Here is a 26,414-nt window from a genome sequence, read left to right as displayed (position 1 = left end):
TCTGAAAGAGCAAAAGCCAAGGTTTCTGTGAGCTGGGCCAATGGAATAGTCCAAGTACTGCAGTGACTATTACAGCCGAAGAAAACTAGCTGCTGACACAGAGGAACAGACGGTACCCTACTTACCTTGTGGTGGATTTAATGCCATATCTGTAATGTGCAGTGCTAGTCCTCTGAGGAGTATTCTTTTTTTTTTCCAGTTTTATTGCGATATAATTGACATATAGCCCTGTATACATTTAAAGAGTACAACCTAATGATTTGACTTACATACATTATGAAATGATTACCACTGTTTAGTGAACATCCATAGATGCAAAATTAAAGAAACAGGAAAAAAAGTATTTTTTATTTGTGTTGAGAATTCTTAGGATTTACTCTCTTAACGACTTGTATACATAATATACAGCAGTGTGAATTATATTTTTCACACACGTTACATCCTTAGTACTTATCTTAGAACTGGAACTTGGTACCTTTAGGCTACCATCATCCAATCCCCACCTCCCTTTACCCAATTGCCTCTGGTAACCACCAGTCTGACCTCTTCTTCTGAGTTTGTGTTGAAGTATAATTGACCTATAACACCACGTTAGTTCCTAGTTCACAACACAGTGATGTGACATTTCTATTCATTTCAAAATGATCACCCTGATTAAGTCTAGTTACTACCTGTCAGCATACAAAAATATTACATAATTATCACCGATATTCCCCACACTGTACATTTCATACCTCTGACTCATTTTGTTTATAACTACAAGTTTGTACCTCTTAATTTCCCTCACCTATTTCTTGCCTTCCCCCAACTCCCTCCCCTCTGGCAACTACCTATTTGTCTTTTTTATCTATGAGTCTGTTTTTTGTTTTGTTATGTTTATTCATTTGTTTTCATTTTTAGATTCCACATATAAATAAAGTCATATTGTATTTGTCTTCATCTGACTTATTTCACTTAGCCCAACACCCTCTAGGTCAATCCATGTTGTCACAAACGGCAAGATTTCATAGTTCTTTAAGGCAGGGCTGATTTTTAGGAGAGATAGAGGAGGGCTGTGGGAAACAGAGGGTGCATCCAAAATCTTCATGTTCTGATAGCCAGGGAAGAAGTAGTATTTTGAAAGGAGCCTGAGTCAGACCTACCTGCTTCAAAGCCAACAGGGCTCATCTTCTCAGTGCAGGACCTTCAGGCTGGGCAGCCCAATGTGGGGCTCGAACCCCTCGCTCCTTGGGGAGAACCTCTTCAATTGTAATTATGCTCACATTTGTCAGTAACCTATGGGGGAAGGGGGATGGGTCTTGACACCACCTCGTCTCCATCCCTCCTACCCACCTTGCGGTGGTTCCTTCTTTACATTGTTAGTTGCAGGAGATCCTTCCTGCTAGCCTTCGGGTTATTCTCATTAATAGTTGTTCTATAGAGTGGTAACTTTGGTGTGTCCGTGGGAGGAGGTGAGCTCAGGTCTAATTCTCCGCCACCTTGGCCACTCCCCTGGACTTTTATATTTGACCAAAGACCCATTTCTTCCTGTTTCCACCTAAATAAGATAACTTATAAATTATATCAAAATAGAAGAAAATATATTAAATAAAAATTGTAGTCAGCCAGTATACTGCAACCCCTTTCACGGGAAATGAAGAGGTGAGGGTGTTTGAGTTTCTGCAGGAATGGGGACTGGCATGCAAACCTCTTCCTGCCCCACTAGCCACAAGCAAGGAATCTGCGGCATCAGGCTCCGGAAGTGTAATGATGGGTCTAGCACACACTGACCCTATGCATGTTAACAGTGCATCACCTCAGCTATGATCAGAATGTGCTATTTTTCATTGTCGGGTGTTGTTTCTAGCTACTCAGCCTATTTAATTTTCCTGTAGAGGTGATGCTTTACTTCTACTTACAAAACATTCTGGAAAAAAATTATTGTTAGTAATCCAGTAGTTAGGAACAATTTCCACTTTGTCAATAGGTGAAATGATATTTGAACTACAAATTCCCATAGTCATAAGTTTGTGCTTCTTTGAATGAGTCCTCTTAAACAAAAATTATTTTTAAAGATAATAATTAAATCATGCTCAATAAGAGAATATAAACTTAGGCTTAGGCATCCCTCTGCTGAATGACCTCTTGCCATATCCTTCCACCAATCAGAGTAGGAGTCATTCCTTCATAAAGTCACAAAAGATACTTTTTGAGCTTCTGAACTTTTCCTCCTCTTCCTTGTGCTGGATGTAGATGGATGGGTGGGTGGAGAGTCATCAATCTTTTTTTTTTTTTTTTGGTCTTTTTAGGGCTGCACCCCTGGCACATGGAGGTTCTCAGGCTAAGGGTCGAATCGGAGCTGTACCTGTCGGCCTACACCACAGTCACAGCGAACACCAGATGGAGCCAAGCCTATGACCCACACCACAGCTCATGGCAACGCAGAATCCTTAACCCACTGAGCGAGGCCAGGACTTGAACCCATGTCCTCATGGCTACTAGCTGGGTTTGTTAACCGCTGAGCCATGATAGAAACTCCTGATTGAACTAAATTTTAGTTTTAGTTGATGACTCCTTCTCATGACCCCAGGTAAGTTCCCTAAGGGGGTCAGGACCATGACTCTTCTTTTCCCAGCTGAATCCCCAGCCCCCAACACATGGTTATGGTCCCTCTACAACAGGTCTTCAGTGCATATCTGTGTTTAGAGGTGGTATTCATTTCCTAGGGCCACCGTAACAAATTACCACAAACCTAGTGCCCTAAAGCAACAGAAACTTCTTCTCCTGTAGCTCTGGATACCAGAAATCCAATCATAGCATCAATGGGCCAGAATCCAGGAGCCAAACTCTCTCCAGAGGCTCTACAGGAGAGTGTGTTCCTTGCCGCTTCCCAGCTTCTGGTGGCTGCAGGCATTCCTTGGTTTGTAGTCATATCACTCCAATCTCTTTGTCTTCCTGATACCTTCTCTTCTGCATTCATCCAATCTCCCTCTGTCCTCTTATAATATGACATTTGTGATCGGATTTAGGGCACAGTTAGATAATCCAGAATAATCTCTCCATGTCTAGACCCTTAAGACCATTCACATCTGCAAAAACCTGTCTTTATAAAGTAACATTCATGAGTTCCAGTGATTAGGACCTGATCTCTTTGGGTGACCATTATTCAGGCATCTACAGTGGCATCTCAAGGGACATGAGCACAGAAGGGAGCTCTGGGAGCTGTGGATGATGAGGCTGCTAGAATCCCAGAAACCAGGTCTCTTGACTTCCAGTTGCTGCTCTTCTTCCCTGTGCTATGTTGAAGGATGGACTTAGAAGAAGACAACACTGGGTCTTCACCCCTTCAAGGCCCTGTGAACCTTCCCCTCTATCATGAAATCCCTCAGTCAGTTGTGGGTTTTTTTTCATCTTTTTTTAGGGCTGCACCAGCAGCATATGGAGGTTACCAGGCTAGGGGTTGAATCGGAGCTGCAGCTGCCAGTCTACACCACAGCCACAGCAATGCAGGATCCAAGCTGCATCTGCAACCTACACCACAGCTCACAGCAATGCTGGATCCTCAACGCACTGAGGGAGGCCAGGAATTGAACGTGCATCCTCATGGATACCAGTTGGGTGTATTAACGGCTGAGCCATGATGGGAACTCCAGTTATTTTTTAAATATAAAGGAAAAACCTTAAGAGTCTAAGAAACCAAAACCCGGGTATCTCTAAAAGAAAGGCATTTTTTTTTTTGCTTTACCAGCAGTTTTGTAATCTCAACCCAAATTAAGAAATAGGCACAAGGAGTTCCCACCATGGTGCAAAGGAAACAAAACCGACTAGGAACAATGAGGCTGCAGGTTCAATCCCTGGCCTTGGAATGGATTTACAATGGATTCACAATAAGATCCTGCTGAGTGTCATTGAGAACTATGTCTAGATACTTATATCGCAACAGAACAAAGGGTGGAAAAAAAATGTATACATGTAAGTGTAACTTGGTTCCCATGCTGTACAGCGGAAAAACAAACAAACAAACAAACAAAAAAGACAAAAACACTAGAGGCAGCCAGATTGAGTGACGACAAGGAGAAGGGAAATTAGCATTAGAAAAAAAAATCAAATTCACTAAAAACTACTAAACCAATTCCCAATAAAAAGAAACCCTCTTTACCTAGCTGGAACCAAGAAATGAGCTGACCTTGCTTGTTTCCTCTGAGAATTTTTTAACCCCTAAAATAAAATTAACATTATATTTATTCAGGCATTTCCCTCCAGATGTGACCTTTTATTCTAAAGCAATAAATCTCAGCAGAGCACCAGGGGCCCCTGGAAGGGCAACAAAGTATTTGTTCACTAAATGGTAAAAAATAAAAAAAAGTTTTCCTTTTGCTTGCATATCATGATCCCACGTGATACAGATATTCCATGTTCACATTCAGTGCTGAAGCTCGCACAAACCACCAAACCACATGCGGAAAATTACATGTTATTTAGAACTGTAAGGAAGTAAGCATTAATACCCTCTGCACCCTTTTCAATAAAGTGGTTAAATAAACTCAATTGTCTGTACTATACAGACCTAACTCTTGCAAGATACAGACTCCCGGGGTGCTCACATTTATCATGTTATTATTTGACAAACACCTGCTTGAAAGAGCTCCCTGTCTCTCAGTGAGTGGGGATGCAGAAGGGGGAGCAGAGTCACAGAAGCTTGTGGGGCAAATATTTTATCTTTGGTTCTTCAGACTATATAATTGCATCCAGTCTTTTTTTTTTTTTTTTTTTTTTTTTTTTTTTGCTTTTTGGGGCCACACCTGTGGCATATGCAAGTTTAAGTTCTAAGGCCAGAGGTCAAATCAGAGCTACACCTGCCAGCCTACACTGCAGCTCATCACAATGCAGAGCCCCGACCCGCTGAGCAATGCCAGGGATTGAACCCATGTCCTCATGATATTAGCCAGAGTCATTTCCACTGCGCCATGACAGAAACTCCTGCATCCAGTCTTTATTTATTTATTTATTTAGTCCTTCTCTCTTTTTATGTCCAAGCCCGTGGCATATGGAGGTTCCCAGGCTAGGGGTCCAATCAGAGCTGTAGCCGCCAGCCTACACCACAGCCACCACAACACTAGATCTGAGCCTAGTCTGCAACCTACACCACAGCTCACAGCAACATCGGATCCTTAACCCACTGAGGCCAGGGATTGAACCTGCATCCTCATGGATGCCAGCCAGGTTCGTTAACCGCTGAGCCACAATGGGAACTCCTGCAGCCAGTCTTTAAATCACACCTGCCCAGATTTAGGAACACAGAATCACAGAGGTTCAGAAAGTGAGGCACAGAGAGAATTGGTGACCCTCTGATCTTTGACACTGCCCCCCGCCCCCTGAAATACCTGCTGCAATGGTTGATTTCTCCCTGATTTCCAAAGAAAAGGTTCTTCACGGGGAGCCATGCAGCCCTGGGTTGAGGGTCTCTGCAGAGGGCTCGGCCACCACCTGGCCATCTGCCCCTTGAGCGAGTCTCTGTAGTTGTTGAGAGCCCCTCACAGCGCCTTCCCTTCTGGACACCTGAGCTTCCAATGACCTACACTTGAGTGTCAAGAACGACACTTTTCATCCTGAGGTTCTCTGCAGACAAAGTTTTATTTTGTTTTGGTGACTGTAAATTTTTGGAGAAAATGAATTTTTATATGAGAAACAAGTGAGTAAGCTGCAGAATAGTTTAGATTTTTAAAATGCTACTCTAATTTTTTGCTTCGACATCACAAAGGAGCAAAACAAAGCACACAGGTAAGGTAATATACATGAGGTTATTGGTAAATCATACTGCCACAAAGACCCGATGCTGGCTTAACTGGGAATTACAAAGAGCACATGGTCCGTTCTTCTCGCTCCATTAACCAAAACAGAAACCCCAAAGGCCTGGAAGCCGTTCCGAGCCAGGGTCCTTCTGATATACCTCTGAGAAGAGGTTTTGCTGATGCAGAAGGAGGAGAGCCCGTGGGGTTGTTTAAGATCCTACACCCAGGAGAAAAAAAACTTTCCAGTTATGGCATTAAACTCTATTTATTTAATATTTGAAACATGGTGTACATTTATGAATTTGTATAAACATTTAGTACATCTAAAATCCACAACTGATAAACAACCTGTGCTTTCTTTTGTGTACAACTTTGGAGTTTACATCTGGATATTTTGGTGTTGTGGAGAGACCCAGTCTGTGAACCTAATTAGACTGCCTCATAACCATAGTAATTGTGACAGAAGTGATTGGCTCCTTAAAAGGGCTGTTCCTTGCACAGAAAAGGTGTCACACTTCGGAACTACTAAACCAAGTGTCAAGGAAACAAGAGAAACACAGCTGACACGATGAAGAAAGTACGTGAAGGAGACTCCGAGATCCATGTCAGTGCACCGCTGGTGACACAAGCCATGCCAGTGACACCTAGACATGGGTGCCCCTTTCAGAACCTTTGGGTGTTAAGAGTCTCCTCACCTCCCACTGCAGGGGTTCCTTCCAGCAGGAGCTCATGCCCTGTGCAGGTACACAGGCACCATAGGGGTCACAGCTGCAACTCCGAGGTGCCCACCAGGCCCAGGGCCCTGGCCTCTTCCGGAGTCAAGCCACTCTTCAGGGTCCTTCGAACTGCAGTGGCGCCGGCAGATCAGCATCAAAGGGGTGAGAAGAGAAGGCAAAATTAGCAGCCGGGCGTAAGGTAATCAGTCCACAGACCACCACCCCCCTTCCCCAGAGGACTCCCAGCGGGGTCAGCGCTCAAGGACAGGCAGCTCCATCCTGCTCTTGCGAAAGGGCCCTGTCTGGCTGGCTGGCTCCCAGCGCAGGAAAAGTCTAGCGGCTTCCAAAGGCTAACCTGAAGATGACACAAGTGCTGACCTGGAAAGCCAGGCAGAGCAGGGAACCTCGTTAAGAGGGGTGAGGGGAGGAGATGTCTCCCCTTAGGAGGTGTTTGAGAAATGGTACAAACTGTGAAATGCAGGTGGCCTGTTGAGAACTCAGCCCCGCCCAGCATAAGGAACAGATCAGAGCAGTGAAAGGAATTATAGAGCACAGGAAAATTCAAGTTCCAAGGATGCAAATTAGGTAAAATAATCCCATACTCCTGCAGGGACATCTCCTGTAGAGGACCCCCTGAGCAAGGTGCTAACAGCACCTGCATGAGGGGCACATGTCAGGGTGAGTTCTCCACCAGCATCAAAGTCACAGTCTCAGTTCATCAAAGGGTCTCTACAGAGAATAACCTGTGACACCTTGTGGACTGGCTGCCAAGGAGCAAACTGCTAAACTCCTGAGTGGATCTTGTGGATGTTTTCTGTGAAACATACAAGGCTCAGGAAGGACCAGGGACCCCGGCTCCCCCCAAAGTTTACAACCAGCAGCTGGAAGAACACTTGTATTTAACTGAATTAGAATTGGCTTATGTTAGCCTGACATTATGGGTTTTCCGTTGTTTGGTGGTGTTGATCAATTTCCATGTCAAAACAAAGTCTGGATAAGGCTGAAGGACAAGGCAGCTGCTCCTTCCAAGACCGGTCCTTTCATTTGAAAGGCTGCCTAATTACACGTTCCTTAATTGATAAATTATATTTGGCCTATTCTGTATGGAGGTCATACAGAGTTTGGGGTATTTGTTCTATTTTCAGAAGAGATGTGTTACAGATCACCCAGCCACCCTAAATCCTCAGTCAGCCTGAGTCCCTGAGATCATCAAGGAAGGCCCTTGATCAGAGTGTGGAGAAGTAAAGCTTACCCTTAGTATTTTCCCACATTCCTTGCCAGGCCTAAATACCCACACTACCTCTATGACAAGGGGGCTATTCCCCTGAGGGCCCCCAGGAAGCAAGGGCCTCACCTCATGTGGCTATAGGCAACACCCATATTCAATGCCTCTTCTAGGCAAAAGCCCACTTAACCCACAGATAAAGGATCTGAAAGAGCCATGTCTATGGTAGAACAAATAGCGGCTAGTATCTACTAAGAAAAAACTTTCTACTCTCCCAGGAATCAGCACTTTGTTTTTTGTGTGTGTCTTTTTAGGGCTGCACATGGAGGTTCCCAGGCTAGGGGTCAGATCGGAGCTGTAGCCACTGGCCTACACCACAGCCACAGCAATGCCAGATCTGAGCTGCATCTGCTCCATAGCTCACTGCAACACTGGATCCTTAACCCATTGAGTGGGTCCAGGGATCGAACCCATGTCCTCATGGATGCTAGTCAGATTGATTTCCACTGTGCCATGATGGGAATTAGCACTTTGAACAGGAGCTGACAACCTAATCCATCAATCTGTCGTCAAGAAATACTTAATGGAGACCCTATGGTGTGCTCAGCACTTCAACTCAAAGAATGGACACACGGAAGATTCACAGACATTAAGGATGGGCTCTTATAGAGGCACCAAGCTCTGTGGTGAGGGATACCCTCAGATCATGCCACTGCACCCTACTGTATTTTCAAGCCTAGCCCATAGCCCCCTGTCTGCAGCTGTTTCTGAGCTAGCTCACCCTCCCCCACCGCCGGCCCCTTGGGCTCCAGACTGAGTATCTAACTCATCCAGACAAAATGTTTGGCTCCAGAGCCTTGGCTGGAGGCAGATTACATTTAACTTGAGTAATGGAATTCGTTCTATGGGGCAGCAATAAAAATCCTAGTTTGTAACACCCTTTATGTTCTTTAAACACTCCTTCAAGTGTTTGTTAAAGAAAGATAACAATTTTCATGGCAGAAAACGAGATGAAATATTTCTCATTCTTGACAAGGACTGTTAAGAACTTTTATCCAAGAAAAAAAAAAAAATCTGCCTGCACAAGTCCATGCTGCACCAGCAGGACATCTTGTGTCTCCTGAGCATCAGGAGGTGGCGCAAACGCATGGCTCTGAGCCGTAGCTTTGTGCCTTCAGGTGAACGTGATTGGCTAAATGACCAGAGAAGATTCCACAAACTGGTGGGCATTGAAAGATGCCTATTTATTTATTTATTGAGGACTGCACATGTGGCATATGTAAGTTCCCAGGCTAGGGGTTGAGACAGAGCTACAGCTGCCAGCAATGCTGGATCCGAGCCACATCTGCTACACAGCAGTTTGCAGCAACGCTGAATCCTTAACCTACTGAGGGAGGCCAGGGATCAAACCCACATCCTCATGGATACTAGTCAGGTTCTTAACCAATGAGCCACAACGGGAACTCCCAAAAGATGCCTCTTTCATAGTTGTGCTCTTATGTTTGCTTTAGTTCTATCACTGCTGTGCTCAGTTCATGTAAATGCTTGAGTAAAAACCCTGACACCTTATAGCACGTGAAATAATCTCCTGATGCATATGGGTGTCAGGCCAGCCTACCTGGGACTGGCCCAGAGAACAGAACAAAGCTTATTGGTGCTGTTGTATCAGCCTTGCTGCCCTCAGTCTCACGGGTAGGTTTTTTTTTTTTTATTTTTTTATTTTTTTGTCTTTTTGCCATTTCTTGGGCTACTCCTGAGGCATATGGAGGTTCCCAGGCTAGGGGATGAATTGGTGCTGTAGCCACTGGCCTATGCCAGAGCCACAGCAATGCGGGATCCAAGCCGCGTCTGCAACCTATACCACAGCTCACCGCAACGCCGGATCCTTAACCCACTGAGCAAGGCCAGGAATCGAACCCGAAACCTCATGGTTCCTAATCTGATTCATTAACCACTGCGCCACGAGGGGAACTCCACACAGGCAGTTTTGATGCATTCGATCCTTGGGGACCCTCCTGTGCTCTGCTGCTTGGGCTTTTCTCTGCTGTGGGGAAAAGCCAGTAGAAGTGACATTCCTTTTGCATGTCAGATGAGTCCCTGCTAGACAGGTATTCATAGAAAAGTCTGCCCCATTTAGGGAATCCTACTTTCTGTGGGCTGCCATGACAATTCAGATAAATTCCCTCAGAAATATATTAACCGTGCAAAAGACCCTTAATAATTTGACTCCTTTCTTGGTTAAAGACTCAGAGTTAATTCACATGACCATTCGAAAGAAGGTGTGAAATGAAGGTAATCCGCTGAAATTGGTTTTCTATCCCGATCCAAGTCATGGACAGAAAGGGCTTCCTCTGGTGCCTTCTTATTCATCTACCTGCTGGTTAGTTAACTCATTCATTCAACATTGTTATGTGAGCCTCCACCCTGAGCTAAGTGTCACATCAAGAAGGCTTGACAGGGACACTGTGTGAGGGGACAGCACAGGGCAGCAGATCCTGTCTGCACAGGGCATTAGCTCTCACTCAGAAAGTTTCCAGAAAGCAAGAGGCTGAGGACATATGATGATGAGGGGACCAACACACAGGGGCTGGCAGGATATGGATCATGCACAACAGAAACGAGTCTTCCATCAGATAGGAGGCTTCTCAAGTGCTGCCGGGGAGTGGTGTTACATCTGATAAGTCTGGGCACCTCTCCACTCCCCCTTCCTGTTTCCCATTTGAAGCTCCCCAGCCTGTCACATGTGGCTGTTTCCCCTCCTGGCAGCTGCTTAACAGAGAGCAGCCATGGAAATGTTTATTCCTGTCTGCCTCGAAGCCCTTCCATAGACGGCATGGGTCACTTCACTGGCACCAGCAGCCACTTGATGCCCCAGGCACTTGTGACAGCTCTCACGAAGCCTCAGTGCCCACAAGCGGATCTGATATGGGGGTGCCTCTGCTGTCCACATGCAGCACAGGTGGGTCTGGAACAATCATAAGTTCTTTCTCTCTTTATTTTCCCCCCTTCCCTTAAGTTGAAAAATTTTTTTAGATCCTACAACATGCTCTCAGATAACTCTGCTAAGGTGAGTTGAAGCTTAGAATAATGGTGACTGTAGTTGCCATTTTCTGAGCACTGCCATGGATCATTTCAGACAATTTTTGTGGAGACCGTCTGAGATGAGGGCTATGAGCATCTCCCCTGTGAGTGAGCAACCTCACAAGATCAAGTCCACCCAGTAAGTGGGAGAGAAGGACGTGAGCCAGGACGTTTGAATCACAGCCCACCCTGGAAAAGAGCTGTGCCCTGACGAGCCGGGCAGCACATGTTCTGACAATCTTTCACACTAATGGCAAATGAACCGAGTTTTCCTTTCATATGACAGAAATCCACATATGTGCTCTTTCACCTCTGGATCACTGACAGATTTTTTTTTTTTCATTTTTTGCACATAATGTCAAGCAACTTGGAAGTAAACAGTCGGGTTTTTGGTTGGTTTTTTTGGTACCTTTTTTTTTTTTTTTTGGCAACCCTAAGATTCTACAGATTTTTCCACTGAGTATACTGAGCACAGTGCATTAAGGATGACAGGGACTCATATCAGAACTTGAAACATGTCTTAAGTGTTTGTGTCTTGGGGTCAGGAGGTAATGGCCCTGCAGCTATTCAAAGCTGTCCATTTACACAACCCTTGTTCCTGGAGGGACCTGTCTGCTTACTGGAGAAAAACAGCTAGTCCAGTCATTCCCCTTTGGACTTAAATACAGGGAGTTGCTTTCAAGTGTATTGCTCTTAGTGATTAAATCTTAAATCTTGTGGGGGTTTGGGTGTCTTGTTTTAGTCAGTGTTGATTATTTAACCATTGAGATATTTTTATTATTTCCACCCTCCATCTTTTTTTAAAAATTTTTTAAAATTTTTGGTTTTTTAGGGCCACACCTGTGGCATGTGGAGGTCCCCAGGCTAGGGGTCCAATTGGAACTGTAGCCACCTGCCTACACCACAGCCACTGCAACTCGGGATCCAAGCCACGTCTTTGACCTACACCACAGGTCATGGCAACGCCAGATCCTTAACCCACTGAGTGAGGCCAGGGATCAAACCTGCATCCTCATGGATGCTACTCGGGTTCGCTAATCACTGGGCCATGATGGGAACTCCACCCTCCATCTTTTTTTTTTTTTTTTAAATCACATAAAATCCTGTCCATTAAAAAACAGAGATTTCTGAAATTGATGACATTCTAAAAAATAAAAGACCAGAAATTTTCAAAAGTGTCAAGGTCATGAAATGTCCTCCACAAATCGGAGGAGACTAAGAGTCATGATGACTCAGTGCAATGTGGGACCTGAGTGGCATCATGGAACACAAAAAGGGGGAAAACTGGTGAAATCTGACTCAAGCCCACAGTGGAGTTAACAGCTGAGTTAATGTTTTGACACACTGTCCTACAGAGTGCCAAGTATTAACATCAGGGGGAACTGGGTGAAGGATAGAAGGCAACTCTTTGTGCTATTTTTATAACTTTGTTGTTAAGTCTAAAATGCTCTCAAAATAAAAAATTAAGAAAATAAAACTTGGAGTAACACCAACAAGAAGCCAAAATTCACAAGTTACTTGAGTTAAACTCAGCTTCTTAGACTCAGCCTGGTCTCTAGGAGAGGGTCCCACACTACACTGTAACCTCCCCAAGAGATTCAGATGGCCAGCCAGGCTCGGCATCCCTGACTTAAATTACTGCCATTGGATGAGATGCAGGGACAGGGGGACCCTCAGGAAGGCGATGACCTTTGTGTGACAGGATTGAAGTCTCCGAGTTCTGGCTGACCCAGAATTAAGTTCACTCATGCTGAGATGGCTCTTAGCAATACTTCTGAAATCCGGCACTTTCTATAGCCACTGATCTGGCCATGGCCTTGGCTGTGCAGAGCCCCTAACCCACTTCGTGCCTACATCTGTGGCTATGCTCACAGCCAATAATCTCTTTGGTTCTGAGGTAGGCACTGAGCAGAAAGCAATTAGTTAAAATGCAAAGGCAGACTGCCTCATATGAGTCATGCTGTGGGGGAGGGCATGGAAAGGGTAGAGTCTGGCCTGGGAGGAAAGAAATGAAACCATTCTCTTCATGGCTTGCTGGGATCAGAGTTTTCAGGACAGAACTGCCTTCCCCCTTTTCAGGTGAGGTCCAGCTCATCAGCTCTTCATCTGAGATGTCACAACAACACAATACTAGACAAATATAATGCTGACAATCAAGACTTCTATGCACAGAGGTAAGCCATGAAACCAGCAGCCTGAGGGTAAAAAGAAAGGCAAAGATGGGGTCTAGCCTATGAACTGTAGAAGGCTAAGTGAGGTGGACCGTGATGGGCAGGGAGTGAGATGGGTGACGGTTGCAAGGTAATGTTGGGAAGGTGTGCTTTCTGTGCACAGGCTCTTGTGTGGCTTCCAGTGGCAGCCCCTAAACACTTGCAGGCAGCTTCATATTCCTACCAGGTCTGGGACCCCTGGGCAGCATCGTGACAGAGCCTAAAAGGGAATAAGGGTGGTGAGAACCTGTCATAGTTGCCTCACTTAACCCTTCCAACCATCCTGGGAGGCTGGCACGACCATCATCACTCTATTGAAGGAGATGGAGGCTCAGTGAGACCAAGTCATTTACACGGGAACCTGACTCCTCTGTTGTATGAATGTGCTGATTCCCAAGCATGGAAACTGGTTCCATGTGAACTTGGCAGCAAAGGCAATGAGCTCCTCTAACCTCCTGTCAGTAAGGTGCTTGGCCCTGTCCAAAGCTCCCTTACGAGAACCCTCAGCTTTGCTCTCAGAACAGTTCTTGGACATGAGAAAAACAGATTCTCACTCCTTTCTTTTACTGATCCTCCCTTCTCTTAAACCTCCCCACTCTGGGCCGAATGGGCACCTGGCATAGAGACAGACATAGTGGAGCACACGAAGGCCAGCCTCCGTTTTCAATGTGCTAGTTCCCAACAGGGGAGGCTGATCTGTCTGAAACCAAAACAAACAGCCATCCAGTGCAGTGAAACCCTTCTGAGCTCTTCCTCAGAGCTTGGGGAAGCTCTCTTCCCCTCTCTAACCCCAAGGCTTCTCCCTGAGCTTCTTGCCACATCCTGGCACTGGCTCGGTTCTACTCTGGAGCATGGGGCTGCTTCTACCCCTGTGGACTTGGCTGTGAGGCCTGTACACCCTTATTTGGGACCTGCCCCCAGGGCCCAGGTGATTGGGGTCTGTTCTGATAGCACATGCTCCCATTTGAGCCTCATTATGGCTCCCAGCCCACCCCTGGCAAACTCCTTCAAAGTCCCTCTCCTGTGTCTATCCTCCCACCCTGCCTCCAAGATCCTCCCAATTCAGAGCACAGGCTGCAAATGCCTTCCTCACTTCCCCATCTTCCTTTTCTTTTCTTTTTTCTTTTCTTTTTTTTTTTTTTTGTCTTTTTGCCTTTTTCTAGGGCCGCTCTCATGGCACATGGAGGTTCCCAGTCTAGGTATCTAATCGGAGCTATAAACACTGGCCTATGCCAGAGCCACAGCAACCTGCGACCTATACCACATCTCATGGCAATGCTGGATCCTTAACCCACTGAACAAGGCCAGGGATCGAACCTGCAACCTCATGGTTCCTAGTCGGATTCGTTAACCACTGAGCCATGATGGGAACTCCGCTCCATCTTCCTTTTCTAGTGAATAGGGCTTGAAACCCACCACAGGCTTAAAATTGGCATGGTGAATCCGAGAGCCTCAATCAGCTCCATCCCGTTATGATCACTCTACTCCTGCAGTCTGGACTGGGATCTGATGGTGGCAGCACTTCTCCCAAGAGGCACAATCCTTTAAGCTGCTCTCTACACTGCAATCTACTTTAAAGAGAGACTTCTGCTTCTCTCTTGGACTTCTATTTATCTTTCTGTCCTGTGTCCTTACACATGGGTAGTTGCCCTCAGCTGTCTTTAGAGAAGGGATTGGTTCAGCTTTACTGAGCTCTAAGAATAGGCATTCCCATTGTGGCTGAGCAGTTAACACACCTGACTAGTATCCATGAGGATATGGGTTCAATCCCTGGCCTTGCTCAGTGGCTTAAGGATCTGGCATTGCCATGAGCTGTGGTGTAGGTCACAGATGCGGCTCAGATTCCGTGTTGCTGTGGCTGTGGCTTATGCCGGCAGCTACAGCTCCAATTTGACCCCTAGCCTGCAAACTCCCATATGCCCTTAAAAAAAAAAGGAAAAAAAATCCCCCCCCCCAAAAAAAAAATTAGGTGTTGAGTCAACAGTAATGATGTTGAGAAGACAAAGTTTTGATTGAGAAACTTTGGTCCTTTGCACTAACCTCTTATTTTATTGTATTCTAAGAGCATTAATTTCAAAGCCTCTGGCCCATTCCATTGTTTGCTAGCCCTTCTAAAAGAATATAAAATTGGTTAGTAGGGAAGAACTATTTAAATAACATCCACAGAAATTGTCCTTAATGGGATTTGTGGGAAAATTCCTGGACATTTTCAGATACTATTTTGGAAAATTAGAGACAACTGAATGAAGTTGAATACTGATCAGATCCAGGGCTGAATTGAATATTTTGCAAGGCATATCTCTGGTTTTCCCTAAAAGAGATTTAATAATTTGTCAGATTCACACTTTCTCATTCTCCAAGGAGTTCTACTTAACGGATCATATGACAACATTCCTCAATATTCCGTAAAATAAGATTTTAGTTATATCAGATCAATGTGAAATATGTCGCATACTCTTCAAGAGGAATGTTGAAGCTTCATGAGAGATGGGCTGAGAGTCAGAGCTCGAAATCAAGTCAGAGTTCTTTTTGTTTATTTCTTCTTCTCCTTTATTGGCTGCTCCTGCAACATATAGAAGTTCCTGGGCCAGAGATTGAATGGGAGCTGAAGCTGCAACCTACGCCACAAGCTGCTGCAACGCCGGATCCTAAGCCCTCTATGCCGCAGTGAGAACTTTCCAAGTCAGAGGTCTGTGTTCCTTCCTCAGCAGCTCCTAGAGTCAGGCTTCTGCCCTTTCCCACTGAGAAACTGTTTTTGGAAGGTAACCAACATTGTGTTCTTAAGACACTGCTGGATAACTTGTAGGTCACCCCAAAGTGATCACATTTTTACAGAAATATAACCTGAGCCCCAAACTCCCTGGTCATGTCACAAGTGAGTTTCCTTTGGAGAGAAGCACAGCAGGAGATGGGCATCCAGCCTCCCCCAGCCTCACAAGGCCTGCCCCCACCCCCAAGAAAGAGAAAAAGGCAAACTTGAGTCCCTAGTCCTCCGTTCTCTCATGGCAAACTAATGGCCTCAGGCAGACAGTCAGCCTGGTGGAGACCCTCTTCCAAAGATGGGTCCCAGAGAAAGGAACACAGGGGAGGGGCCCTGTTTTCTCCCCAAGCCCCAGGCCTAGTCCTGCAGAATCATACCAGGAAGGAGACCTCAGATGCTGGGCAGCTGCAGGGTTTTCTTGGGAAGGCCAACATCCAGGAGGCCTAAGAGAACCAAAGCGCTGGGACAAAATACTTGCCCCAATATGATGAAAAGAGAAACCAAAACAAGAAAAAAACAAAAAAACCCCAAGAGCTTGGAGAATGCTCCCCTCGGACTTCTCCAACTCAAAAGCCTTGGCTGGAATCTGGGGGAGCATATGAATCTGCCTCCTGTCAACATTTCACAGGCCAGAAATCGACTGGACGATTGGAAACATTTTACTTAATGGGACCCTGATGGCGCCAGCTGGGAAAGCAGCAGACCTGGGCCTGGGAACCTGTGAATCAATAATGGTGCCCTTCACGGGGTCCCAACCAGCTGCCTATTTCAGGCTTGAAGCAGGATGTTGGGTGGGTGCAGGCCCAGCCATTGGCATCAAACATGAAAGCAGACTTTAATTATCTTGGAGGATTCTTGAGTGGCTTGTGGGTCGTAAATTTCTAGGTTATGGGATGGATTCTGTTTGGTTTTCTGCAAGGGCTGGACCATTACTGTCTTTAGCCAAATGAGTTATAATCCAAATATGCCAGTTATTCATCTCCACCATTAAACAATCAAATCAAATGCAGCACTGTTTCAGGGTGAGGCCCCCCACCCGACATGTCATGTCAATTTTGCAAATCGTTTTTCTTCTCATTCCTTTAACTTCTTGTGAAAAGCCAAGTTTACCATCCCTTTATAACAGAAATCAAAGTAACTTCCCCCCTCTTAAATTTCTGTTGATGGGGCCATTACTAATAAATTAAACCTGTCACAGATAAACACTTACATCCATGCAGTGCTGTGTTTGTTGTAGTAACTGCATCGCAGGACAAAATGTGTCTGGCTAAATACAAGGAATATAGGGCTGTTTTGCATAAGATTGGAATGGAAATGATACCACAGGAAATTATTTTATGTCAACCACGAAAACAGGCAAAATTTCTCCCCAGCCAGACAGAAGAGGAAAATTAATTATGACTGTGCTATTGTTCCCAGTGACATGATGTGTCTCTCTAAGAATCTGCTTCTCTCTGGACCAGAGGGAAGAGCCAACACTCTTGGCCATGACCAATGTGCAACTTATAGGAGCAGTACCTACTCTGGGCCTCTGGGGACCGGCCAGGCCACTGCCTCGTGCAGTCTCCTTTTCTGAGGTCCCTGGCCCAAACCTGCTCTCCCTTCTTGAGGGTACCCCTTGGCCCAGCATCCCTTCTCTACCTCTCCTTTGTGGTTCCACCACCCACCATATGTCTTTCCCAGTTCCTCCCAGTGGAGACTCTTGAGCTGAGGTTTCTCACCGTGGGAAGACCCGGAATTAACTGGTGCAAAGTTTCTGCCATTTGGTCACAAGTGTATTGATGTCAATAAGAGAAAGACAATAAAGGGCAAATGCTGAAGATAATCTACGTAAGACCTCAAAAAGCCTTTCATAAGTTTCACGTTAAAAAAACTAGTTAAGAAAGACATTTCTTATCATGAAAAGAGCAAAAGAAAAATAGGTAAATGATATGGACAAGCCATACACAAAAGAAGAGATGCAAATCACAAGATCAACCTTCCTGGCGTGCAGGGAAAAGGAAGCTGAAACCATAAGGAGACTGTTTCCCTCCAGGCAGGCCAAAAAGGAAGTGCTGGCCTGGCCTGGAGCATGCAGTGTGGACCAAGTGTGAGTTAGTCCCACTCCTTTGGAGGAGAGCCTGCTCCCCTAAGCTGTGTATACCTGGGGACCCTACAATTCCATTCCTGGCTTATACCCCAGAACCATCCCTCCATCTCATTCCCTGGGGATCGTATTAAATGCAGATTCTAAATCAGTTGCCCTGGAGAGGGTCCCATGAATATGCATGTCTAGCCAGCCTCCAGGAGATGCCCATTTTGTCTGAGGAACACCCTTAAGTAACAAGTCCTTAGTCAAGTTCTTACATGGGTGCACTAAGAGAATGACAGAGAATTCAGAGCAGCACCAGGAAATAGTGACATGTTGGAAAAAATAAATGTAAAGATCTTAGATATTGACGTTGAAGTCCACAAACATTTCTGAAGATGTAAAAAGCCTGAATGATAGTTTTCCCTTTAAAAAAAAAAATGAAGGGAATGTGGCAGAGGGCACCCAAAGTGGAGTGAGAGTCCTTCTCCTGATGCTACTCATCACCCAAGGGGCACAGGCAGGCCCCACCCCAGAGGCTCTGAGGTCATCGGCTTGGGTACAGCCCAGACACCCTGCATTTTTAAAGCTCTGCATAAGGTTCTGATGGGCAGCCATGGTTGAGAGCCATGGCTGAAGTGCGTACCAGCAGGACGGACCTAATCTAGGGGTATCGCAAAAACAGACTCTTAGCCACCCACCTCACTGAATGAGAATCATACCCCTCACCCCGCAAGTTCTGTAGTTTGAGAAGTTCTGCTTCTCCTGGATGGAGCTGTCAAGTGGTATTTTCCTTCCTGGGGAAAAATTCCTATTAGACTCTAAAGCTGATGATATAAAAGAATCAGGGTCCAAAGGTCTGCAGCAATTTGGTTTTGTGCTCATTACCCTGGAAACAAGTATGTCAATGGGTCAAACAGAACCACAGGGTCCAAAGTTTGCAGCCCCAAACCCAGTCAGTTCCTGTGTGAATCTCCAGGGTGGCACCATGTGGGGGCTCTGAGTTTGAGTTCTTACTGAACTGCCTACTGAAAATCACTCTCCTCTCTCTTTGGGGAGCCAGGAAATGGGAAGGAGACCAGGCTTCCTTTTTTGTTTGTTTGTTTTTTCTTTCAGCCTATGCCACAGCCACAGCAAAGCTAGAACTAAGCTGTGCCCTCACTGCTCACTGCAACTGCAAAGCTGGATCCTTAACCCACTGGGTGACACCAGGGATGGAACCCACATCCTCATGGGTACTAGTTGTGTTTGTCACCTGCTGAGCCACAACAGGAGCTCCTGGGCTTCCTTTTTATGAAACATCATAAATCTGTGTCCTAGTCCACCACCCCTTATTTCTGGAGACTGGGCCAGTGGAGACTCAAGCTGTCTCTTGAGTGTCTGGCAGCAGGTAAAAACTGAGGGGCTGAGCTCTCTCCTGAAACACATGTGGGCCATAGTGATGTGGGCAGGTATCAAAGGATTCAGAAGACCCTGTTTCTCTACAGTGAGTGCTTCCTGTGAGACCCAGCATGGAGCCAGCAGAGGCAGCTCCACACTCATCATTCAGTGCATAGGAGCAGATAACAGGCTGAGACTAAAGGGGGAAGTAAATCGCTCTGATTTAGCTGACTCCTCTATTTGGTGGTAAAGGAAAAAAAAAAAAAAAACAACTGGTCAACCTAGGCTAACATTAACTATTTTAGCATCCTAATGACCATAAAATCACTTGCTACCCCTGGTTTCACCTTCTGCATCTTCATGGGCAGCAAAGGACCCCTGAGGAATCAGTATACAGCCCAGGAGGTAGCCTGAGATGCTGGGTGAGGGGCATAAATATGGCCTCAGCACAGCATCCAGGGCAGTACTGAGCAGTGGGCCCCAATGCACCCACTCCTGCATACCAGAGTCCTTAAGGGCCCTTCAGACCTTCGGACAGAGCATGAATTGAAGGAGACCTGGCCAGAAAGGGAAAATGCACTGAACAGATGCCTGTGGTGCCCCTTATCCCCAGTGGACAATATCAACTGTCCAGCATGAAACATTTTGTTGATGGGCCCAGGAGGCCCCCTAGGTCCCACTGACATTTCACTGGAGCCCACCTCTGAGTCCCTGCTGCTCTGGGGTCATACAGAACCGAAGGGCTAGTCCCTGCAGGCTTGGTCCCACACCCTAACTCCAAGGCACTTACGGGACTTCCGGTTGGCCCGGGAGCGCTTCCTCTCCCGCGGCACCACTCGCTGACTGGGCACTTGGGTGGCTGACTTGACGATGCGGTCCATGATCTCATCAGCTGCATCATCTGTGACATTAGGCGAGTCATCCATTCCCATAGTCCATGAACTAGTGGATCCTGAAAAATTAAACAGCCAGAGAGCACAAGGGACTCAGAGATAAGGAACACACAACACTGATAAGGAACACACAACACTGCGCCTGCAGCAGCAAGGCTCTGTCACCAACAGATCACCGCAGAGGCCAGAGCTAAGCCTGATGGACCTAGAGTCCTCCCCCATCCACACTGCACCATAGTGACCCAGGACCATCACCCTCCAGGCTCTGACCTCCCACACATTCAGATCTGGGGCACTTATATCATACTACCCTGTCACACAGCTGTGTTCTCATCTATCACAGTACCCTAACTTTTGACCCCTAGACATGCCTCTACCCACCATGTCCCACAGTCATGGGATGGCAGACTCCCCACACCCAGTGATGTTATTTCCAGCAATGTCCAGAGGCATTGTTAAGCCAGCTCTCTATGGCTGCATGTGTCTAGTCAATGTCAACTAACCCCAACTTCTCCTTCAGTTAAATAAAAATTGGATTTTGTAACACAGAATTTATCTTTGGATTATCTAGCCTTTAAAAATCATAACAGGATTGCCCTTTTCCATCAGCAAGGGGACTTAACATTTTTTTTGGTACATCCATTTGCTCCTTGATGAGACCAAATAATGCTTATAAATAGCTGTATGCTAAGACAGTGCAAGTGTGGCATAAAAGCATCTGCCTATAGACCAGCAGGAAGAGAAAACCACAAAAACATGGGTTCCCTAGTCATAGCAAACAGTTAGAAATGAATGCTACTTTAATATACCAAGAACTGTGCTTCTGAGATTGATAACTTCCTTGTGAAATCTCTTCCATAAGATGGAAATATGCTTCTATGAGAAAAAATACATATGATGTACTCAAAATTGTGAATTTCTTCTACCTATGCTTCTTTTTGTGATAAACACACAATTTTAAAACCCTGTAGTTGAGTGCTCTTGGCCTCTATGTTTATGGAATGCAGGTACCCTGAACATGACCAAGGTCTAGCTAAAGCTAAAGGACAGTCAGCTTTTCTCAAACCACAGGGGAAAAAATGTTAGTGAAGATACATCTTAAATTTTGAGTTTTTCTTCCATACTAATTTTTCAAAGCAATTGGTGTTTGGACATTGATGGAAATACTTGGGAATAGTTCATAGTTTAGTAGACTGTAAATTTTATGGACATGTGTTTGTGGTTGAAAGCAAGTATGTAATATGCTTTAATTTAGCCATAATTTCTACTAGTGAAAATCATATGACTGAATTAAATACACAAATAATTCACACTTTGCAAAAGGAGTACCAGGATTGCAGGCGCTATCATCTGCATATGTTTGAGACCTGTTGCCATAGGACGATGTTTTCTGATGACAAATTTTTTTGTTGTGGTGGTCATTGGAAGAATTGTTTTGTTTTACGAGTGGGAGCAGACCTACAGTGTTGAGATACAAAAAATCAGGAAATATTTGCTTTTTCTGCTTACACCCAAGGGAATTTGATCAACTAGCTTTTTTCAGCATCATAAAACCCTTATTAAAAATGTTCTCAGAAATGAATTTTGGAAATTGCTGAACTTTTCTACATTCTCAAGATGGTCCATGTGTCCTCACTGGAGGCAAGATGCCTCAAAGTGGCACAGCTCTCAGCCTGGGGCCATACAGAGCCTCTAAACAATGGCCCTCCTCACAGCAGAGCAATCAATAGAGCAATTGTGTTTTGCCCAGCAATTTCCTATTTTCCCTTCTACCTACTGATTTATAATTCTGTGTCTCATTTTGAAATGCCAAACTACCTTTCCAAAACACACAAAACTCAATCAATTGTAACTTGCTCATCATCACATAATATAATTGGCTTCCAATGAGCCAGAAACAAAGGCATCATCTCATCTTTCCCCTGAGAAGTACCCATACTTGCATCTTACAGATTCCTAGGTATCTGCTTTCACTGTAACATGTTAAGAGATGCTTAAAGGAACATGTTACCATATGTTCAGGATTGTCAGACTCAGTTTTGTGATGATGTCTTTTTCTCATGACTTCACTCTTAGTTCTGCTTCTTATCCCCTCTCCACTTGGTTACTGTCCTCACTGCCTGATTACCATTTATGCCCATTCTTCTTGATCATGTATACGTTTCTCTTCCTGGAATGGTGGCACTCACATAGCTACAGGATAACACTACTGACACTTTATAGACCCCGAGGGACTATTTGCCTTCTCATAGTCTCTCAAGTGTTAACTAGACATTTATACATACTGAGATGTCTATATAAATTATTACATATTATATATGTGTGTGTGTACATATACATGTACTGAGCGGTGGTGGAGGGGATAAAGCATTATAGACCATGATAGGACTATACTACTTTATTTGAACTTCATTTTTTAAAATACATAATTTGTTGTTGAAAGAAAATGCTGTTTTCCCTTAAAAATCTAACTTAGAGAAATAGTCTAAAAGGAAAATAATTATATTTAAGTAGATATGCTATTGTTTTAATGTAATACAAGTTTACCTTCATTTTTAAAGAATATCCCTGAGTATAGACTTCTAGGTTAGAATCTTCTCTTTTTGTCAGTTTAAAGATGCCTTTCCACTTTCTTCTGATTTCCATAGTTTCCATTAATGGTAAGCCATCTTTCTTATGTTGCTCCTTAGAAAGTACATTCTTTTCTCTCTGGCTATTGTAAAAGTTGTATCTTTATCTTCCTTTATTTCTTTTTTTTTGGCATTTTTCCAATGGTATGCCTGGGTATGGTTTTCTTTGGATTTGTTACGTTTCTTAAATATGTGGGTTGATATCTATTCTCAGGCATTATTTCAATTATTGCTTCTTACTTTTATTTCTGATACATAGATATCAGACCATTTAACTGTGTCTCACATGTCTTAATTTTGTTCTATTCTTTCCATTTTTCCTCACCATGCTTCAGTGTGTACATTTTCTACCAACCTGTCCTTTCTTTTGCTGGGACCAGTCTGTTGTTAAACCCATCCAATCAATTCATCATTTCAGATATTTTCTTTTGAAGTTCTAGAATGCCTATTTGATTCTTCTTCATATAAACTTCAATTCTTTGTTGAAATTGTCCACATTTTTTATCAATTTGTCTCCATTTTCATTTATTTTCTTTAACATTTATAATGGTTAAACCTTGACTGGGAAGTTCTACATCTGGATCACCTGTGGATCTCCTGCTCTAGTCTACTTTTCCTCTTAACAGTCACATTTTCTTGTTCTCTTGGCTAATAATTTTGACTATACACTGGACTTTGTGTATAAAAGGATGCAGAGACTGAAGTCAGTGTCATTACCCCCTAGTCTTTTACCTTTTTCTGTTAAGCAGACACTGTGAAGGACTGAGAAGGGTTGGGGCCAGTGAGCAGTTTTCATTGAGAATCAGTCTACTTCTGTCTTTAAATATTCTGTCTTTAACTATCTGGATGCATTTGCTGGAGGTACTTATTCTAGCTTGTCTTTGTTTTCTCAGAACTTCAAGACTGTACATTTCCTGCTGTCTTTCTGGCCCAGCCTCCCTTCCCCATGGTGCCCCAACACTTAGCAAAGCTCTCATGGAGAAAACGGTCTGCATTTGAAACTCCTCAAGTTACAAGCTCTCTCACCAGCTCACATGACCATCAGAGGTCCTGATGCTGTCTCTTTACTATTAAAGTCACTCTGCCACAGCCAAGTCCAGTTATTCGCCTGTGCCCAGATTTGGCAAGTGCCCTTGGAGAGGTGCTCTCAGCTCACCTAAAATTCTAGTTTTTCTTGTCCTCTTTCTTTCACAGTTATCTTATGTATTTTGAAAGAAAGCTTCTGTTACTTTATTCAAGCTTCTGGTCATGGTGGCAGGAGTGGTGACCTGCTACTCCTTACAACCTGATCCCTGGAAGCAGAAGTCTCTGTACGTGCAGCAAAACCGATCATCTTTCCTTTCTAATCCCTTTCATCAATTAGTAAAAATGAACTCATATTGTACAAACTCAGCAATATCTTTTGTCTTTGTCCTTTCCTGTCAGGAAGGATTTTCTCTTTTCTCTTTTAACATTAGCACAACCTGTTATGTTCCGTCAGAGATACCAGACTCCATCTCCCAAGGTGGCTTTCATCGTACTACTTTTGCACCCACCAGAGTACAGTGGCTCAAGACTCCTGATGGCTGGGATCAGTAAGACGCAGGTGCCAATGCTGCCCCTGATTTCTTGGTGGCCTTGATTAGCCTCACACACAAAGCCTGCAGCAGCTGCTGGGGCACAAAGACTCATGCATGGGATGTCTTAGACCTTTTGGAGGAGCAGTGATTTCCCTCCCCACATCCCACACAATGCAAACCTGCCTACTGCTCAGCATTTAACAATATTTTCTTCACCTTCTGATCTTACCCAGTTTTTTCTCTCTCCTATATTCTCTCTTGTTTACACACTCTCTCTCCCCTGTCACTTCTTGGTTTTTCTGAGAAATGGAGGCTCTTATAGATAGCCAAGAAGAAGGCAGCCTTTTTCCCACGTAGAAAACCAGACCATCAGAATGTTCTAAATAAAGCTCTCAGGGCTGTGGTTTGTCACAGCTGTGTCTGTCTGTCGTTGGTCACCAAAAGGCTGCCTTTGCATTGCCACATTATAATTTATTTTCTTTTCCTAACTCCACGTCCAAACTACCCAAAAGTCAGAGGGTGTGGAAGAAATCAAATCCCAGAGAATCTAATATGTGCTTCTTTAGGTAAGAATAATACATGTATGAGTTTGGGGTATAGTTTGGGAATCAAGATTGTAGTTGGACGTATGACTTTTCCACTTATCATCCATGTCTCAGGCAGGGTAACACTGGGGAAGGGTGGTGGGAGACATCCATTTCTTGTAAGTACCATGCGCTAACCAACTATGCCACTAGAGCTACTAGACAGCCATCTCCCTGGCATGTTCTTAGCTGCCTGTCACAGGAAAAGCCCTGTTAAAGGTCCAACATTGAGACGAGGAGCAGGAACTAGATTCAGTGATATTGCACTCATGTGAAATAAGAAAATCATTTGGTAATTCATAAAAAAGGCTCAAGTGCAGCTCTATTTGGGAATCCCATGTAAATCTTGGGGATCTAGAACACAGCTGAGAGGCCCATTCAAGACTCCTCTTTGGGGGCAGCTTGTGGCCCTTGGCTCCCAAGAAGCTCAGAGAAATCACATGCACCATGTGATTCCCTTCCTGCTAAAGAAAACTTGGAACTGCCTTTGTCTTTTATGTTGAATTATTATTCCTTATGTCCTAATATTTAACACAGCTGACAACAACAAACATTTTTTTTTAAAGGACAGCCAGCAAAGCCAGTTAGAAGTCACCGATGGGCCTTCTCAGGAGTTTCTCCAGACCACTAGATTCTGGCTGCATTGGAGTCTAGGAAGATGCCTGAAGGGTGCAGTACACGCTTGCTGGTGACTGAGGTTTTGTGATGTGTACAGTAACCCATAAACCAGTTCGCCTGGCATGTTCGGTTTTACTTATTTTCTCATTATAATTACTACTAGAACCCCTTTACAAGCTAAAGCATTCTGATCTGGGCAATAAACACAATGTTTCTTTTAGCTGTATGCAGAGTATGCAGGAAGCAAACACCATGAGGAGGAAGTCCACCCTCAAGGATTCATGCTCTTTAGTTATAAAGTTCATAATCTTCAGGAGACCCAAACTGGGGTCTCAGGGTGCATGACAATGTGTAGAGTGCAGAGGAGGTGAACTCTGGAAGTGACAGAGAAGAAGAGGACAGCATGAGCAAGAGCGAGGGCTCAGGGAGACACAGGGTGAGCAGGGTAGGGTGGCATCCCCAATGTGGGGCCAAGTGGAGCCAGCATGGGACCAGACCCCAGGGGACCTCAAAGTACAGCATGAAGAGCGGGGACTGGATCCTGCTGGCAGTGAGGAGATTTAGGAATGCTAATGTGGTGTCAGACTAGACCAGGGAAACATGGGTAAGCATTCTCTGATGCAAAATGCATCTTAATTCTTCTTTTGTTTCTTTTTTGGCTGCACTCATGTGGCTATAGAAGTTCCAAGGCCAGGGATCAAATCCGAGCTACAGCTGCAACCTACCCCACAGCTGTGGCAACTATGGATCCTTAACCCATGCACCAGGCTGGGGATTGAACCACCACCTCAGCAGCAACCTGAGCCTCTACAGAGACAATGCCAGATCCTTAACCCACTGTACCGCAATGGTAACTGCCATCTTAATTCATTTTATTTTATTATATTTTTATTTTATTTCTTTTTTTAGGGCCACACT

At 44.7% G+C, this 26,414-nt stretch overlaps 1 protein-coding gene across 12 annotated transcripts in view; it reads right to left on the bottom strand.

The window, feature by feature from the left end:
• The window catches only part of FHOD3 (formin homology 2 domain containing 3), a 549,164-nt gene continuing 528,350 nt past the window's right edge, over positions 5,601-26,414 (bottom strand). For 8 of the 12 annotated variants that reach the window (XM_021096278.1, XM_021096274.1, XM_021096275.1 and 5 more), the window contains 2 exons: positions 20,003-20,164; positions 5,601-6,616 (listed from right to left, as the gene is read on the bottom strand). In XM_021096278.1, the coding sequence (XP_020951937.1) occupies positions 6,534-6,616; positions 20,003-20,164 (245 nt within the window). In that variant the 3' untranslated portion in view covers positions 5,601-6,533. The remainder of the gene's footprint in view (positions 6,617-20,002; positions 20,165-26,414) is intronic. The other 4 variants (XM_021096273.1, XM_021096281.1, XM_021096285.1 and 1 more) reach the window with 4 other exon arrangements.

Source organism: Sus scrofa, chromosome 6 (assembly GCF_000003025.6).
Source record: "Sus scrofa isolate TJ Tabasco breed Duroc chromosome 6, Sscrofa11.1, whole genome shotgun sequence".
NCBI lineage: Eukaryota > Metazoa > Chordata > Mammalia > Artiodactyla > Suidae > Sus > Sus scrofa.
Note: the sequence above shows the minus strand (reverse complement) of the source record. Positions and strands in the feature narration are given on the sequence as shown.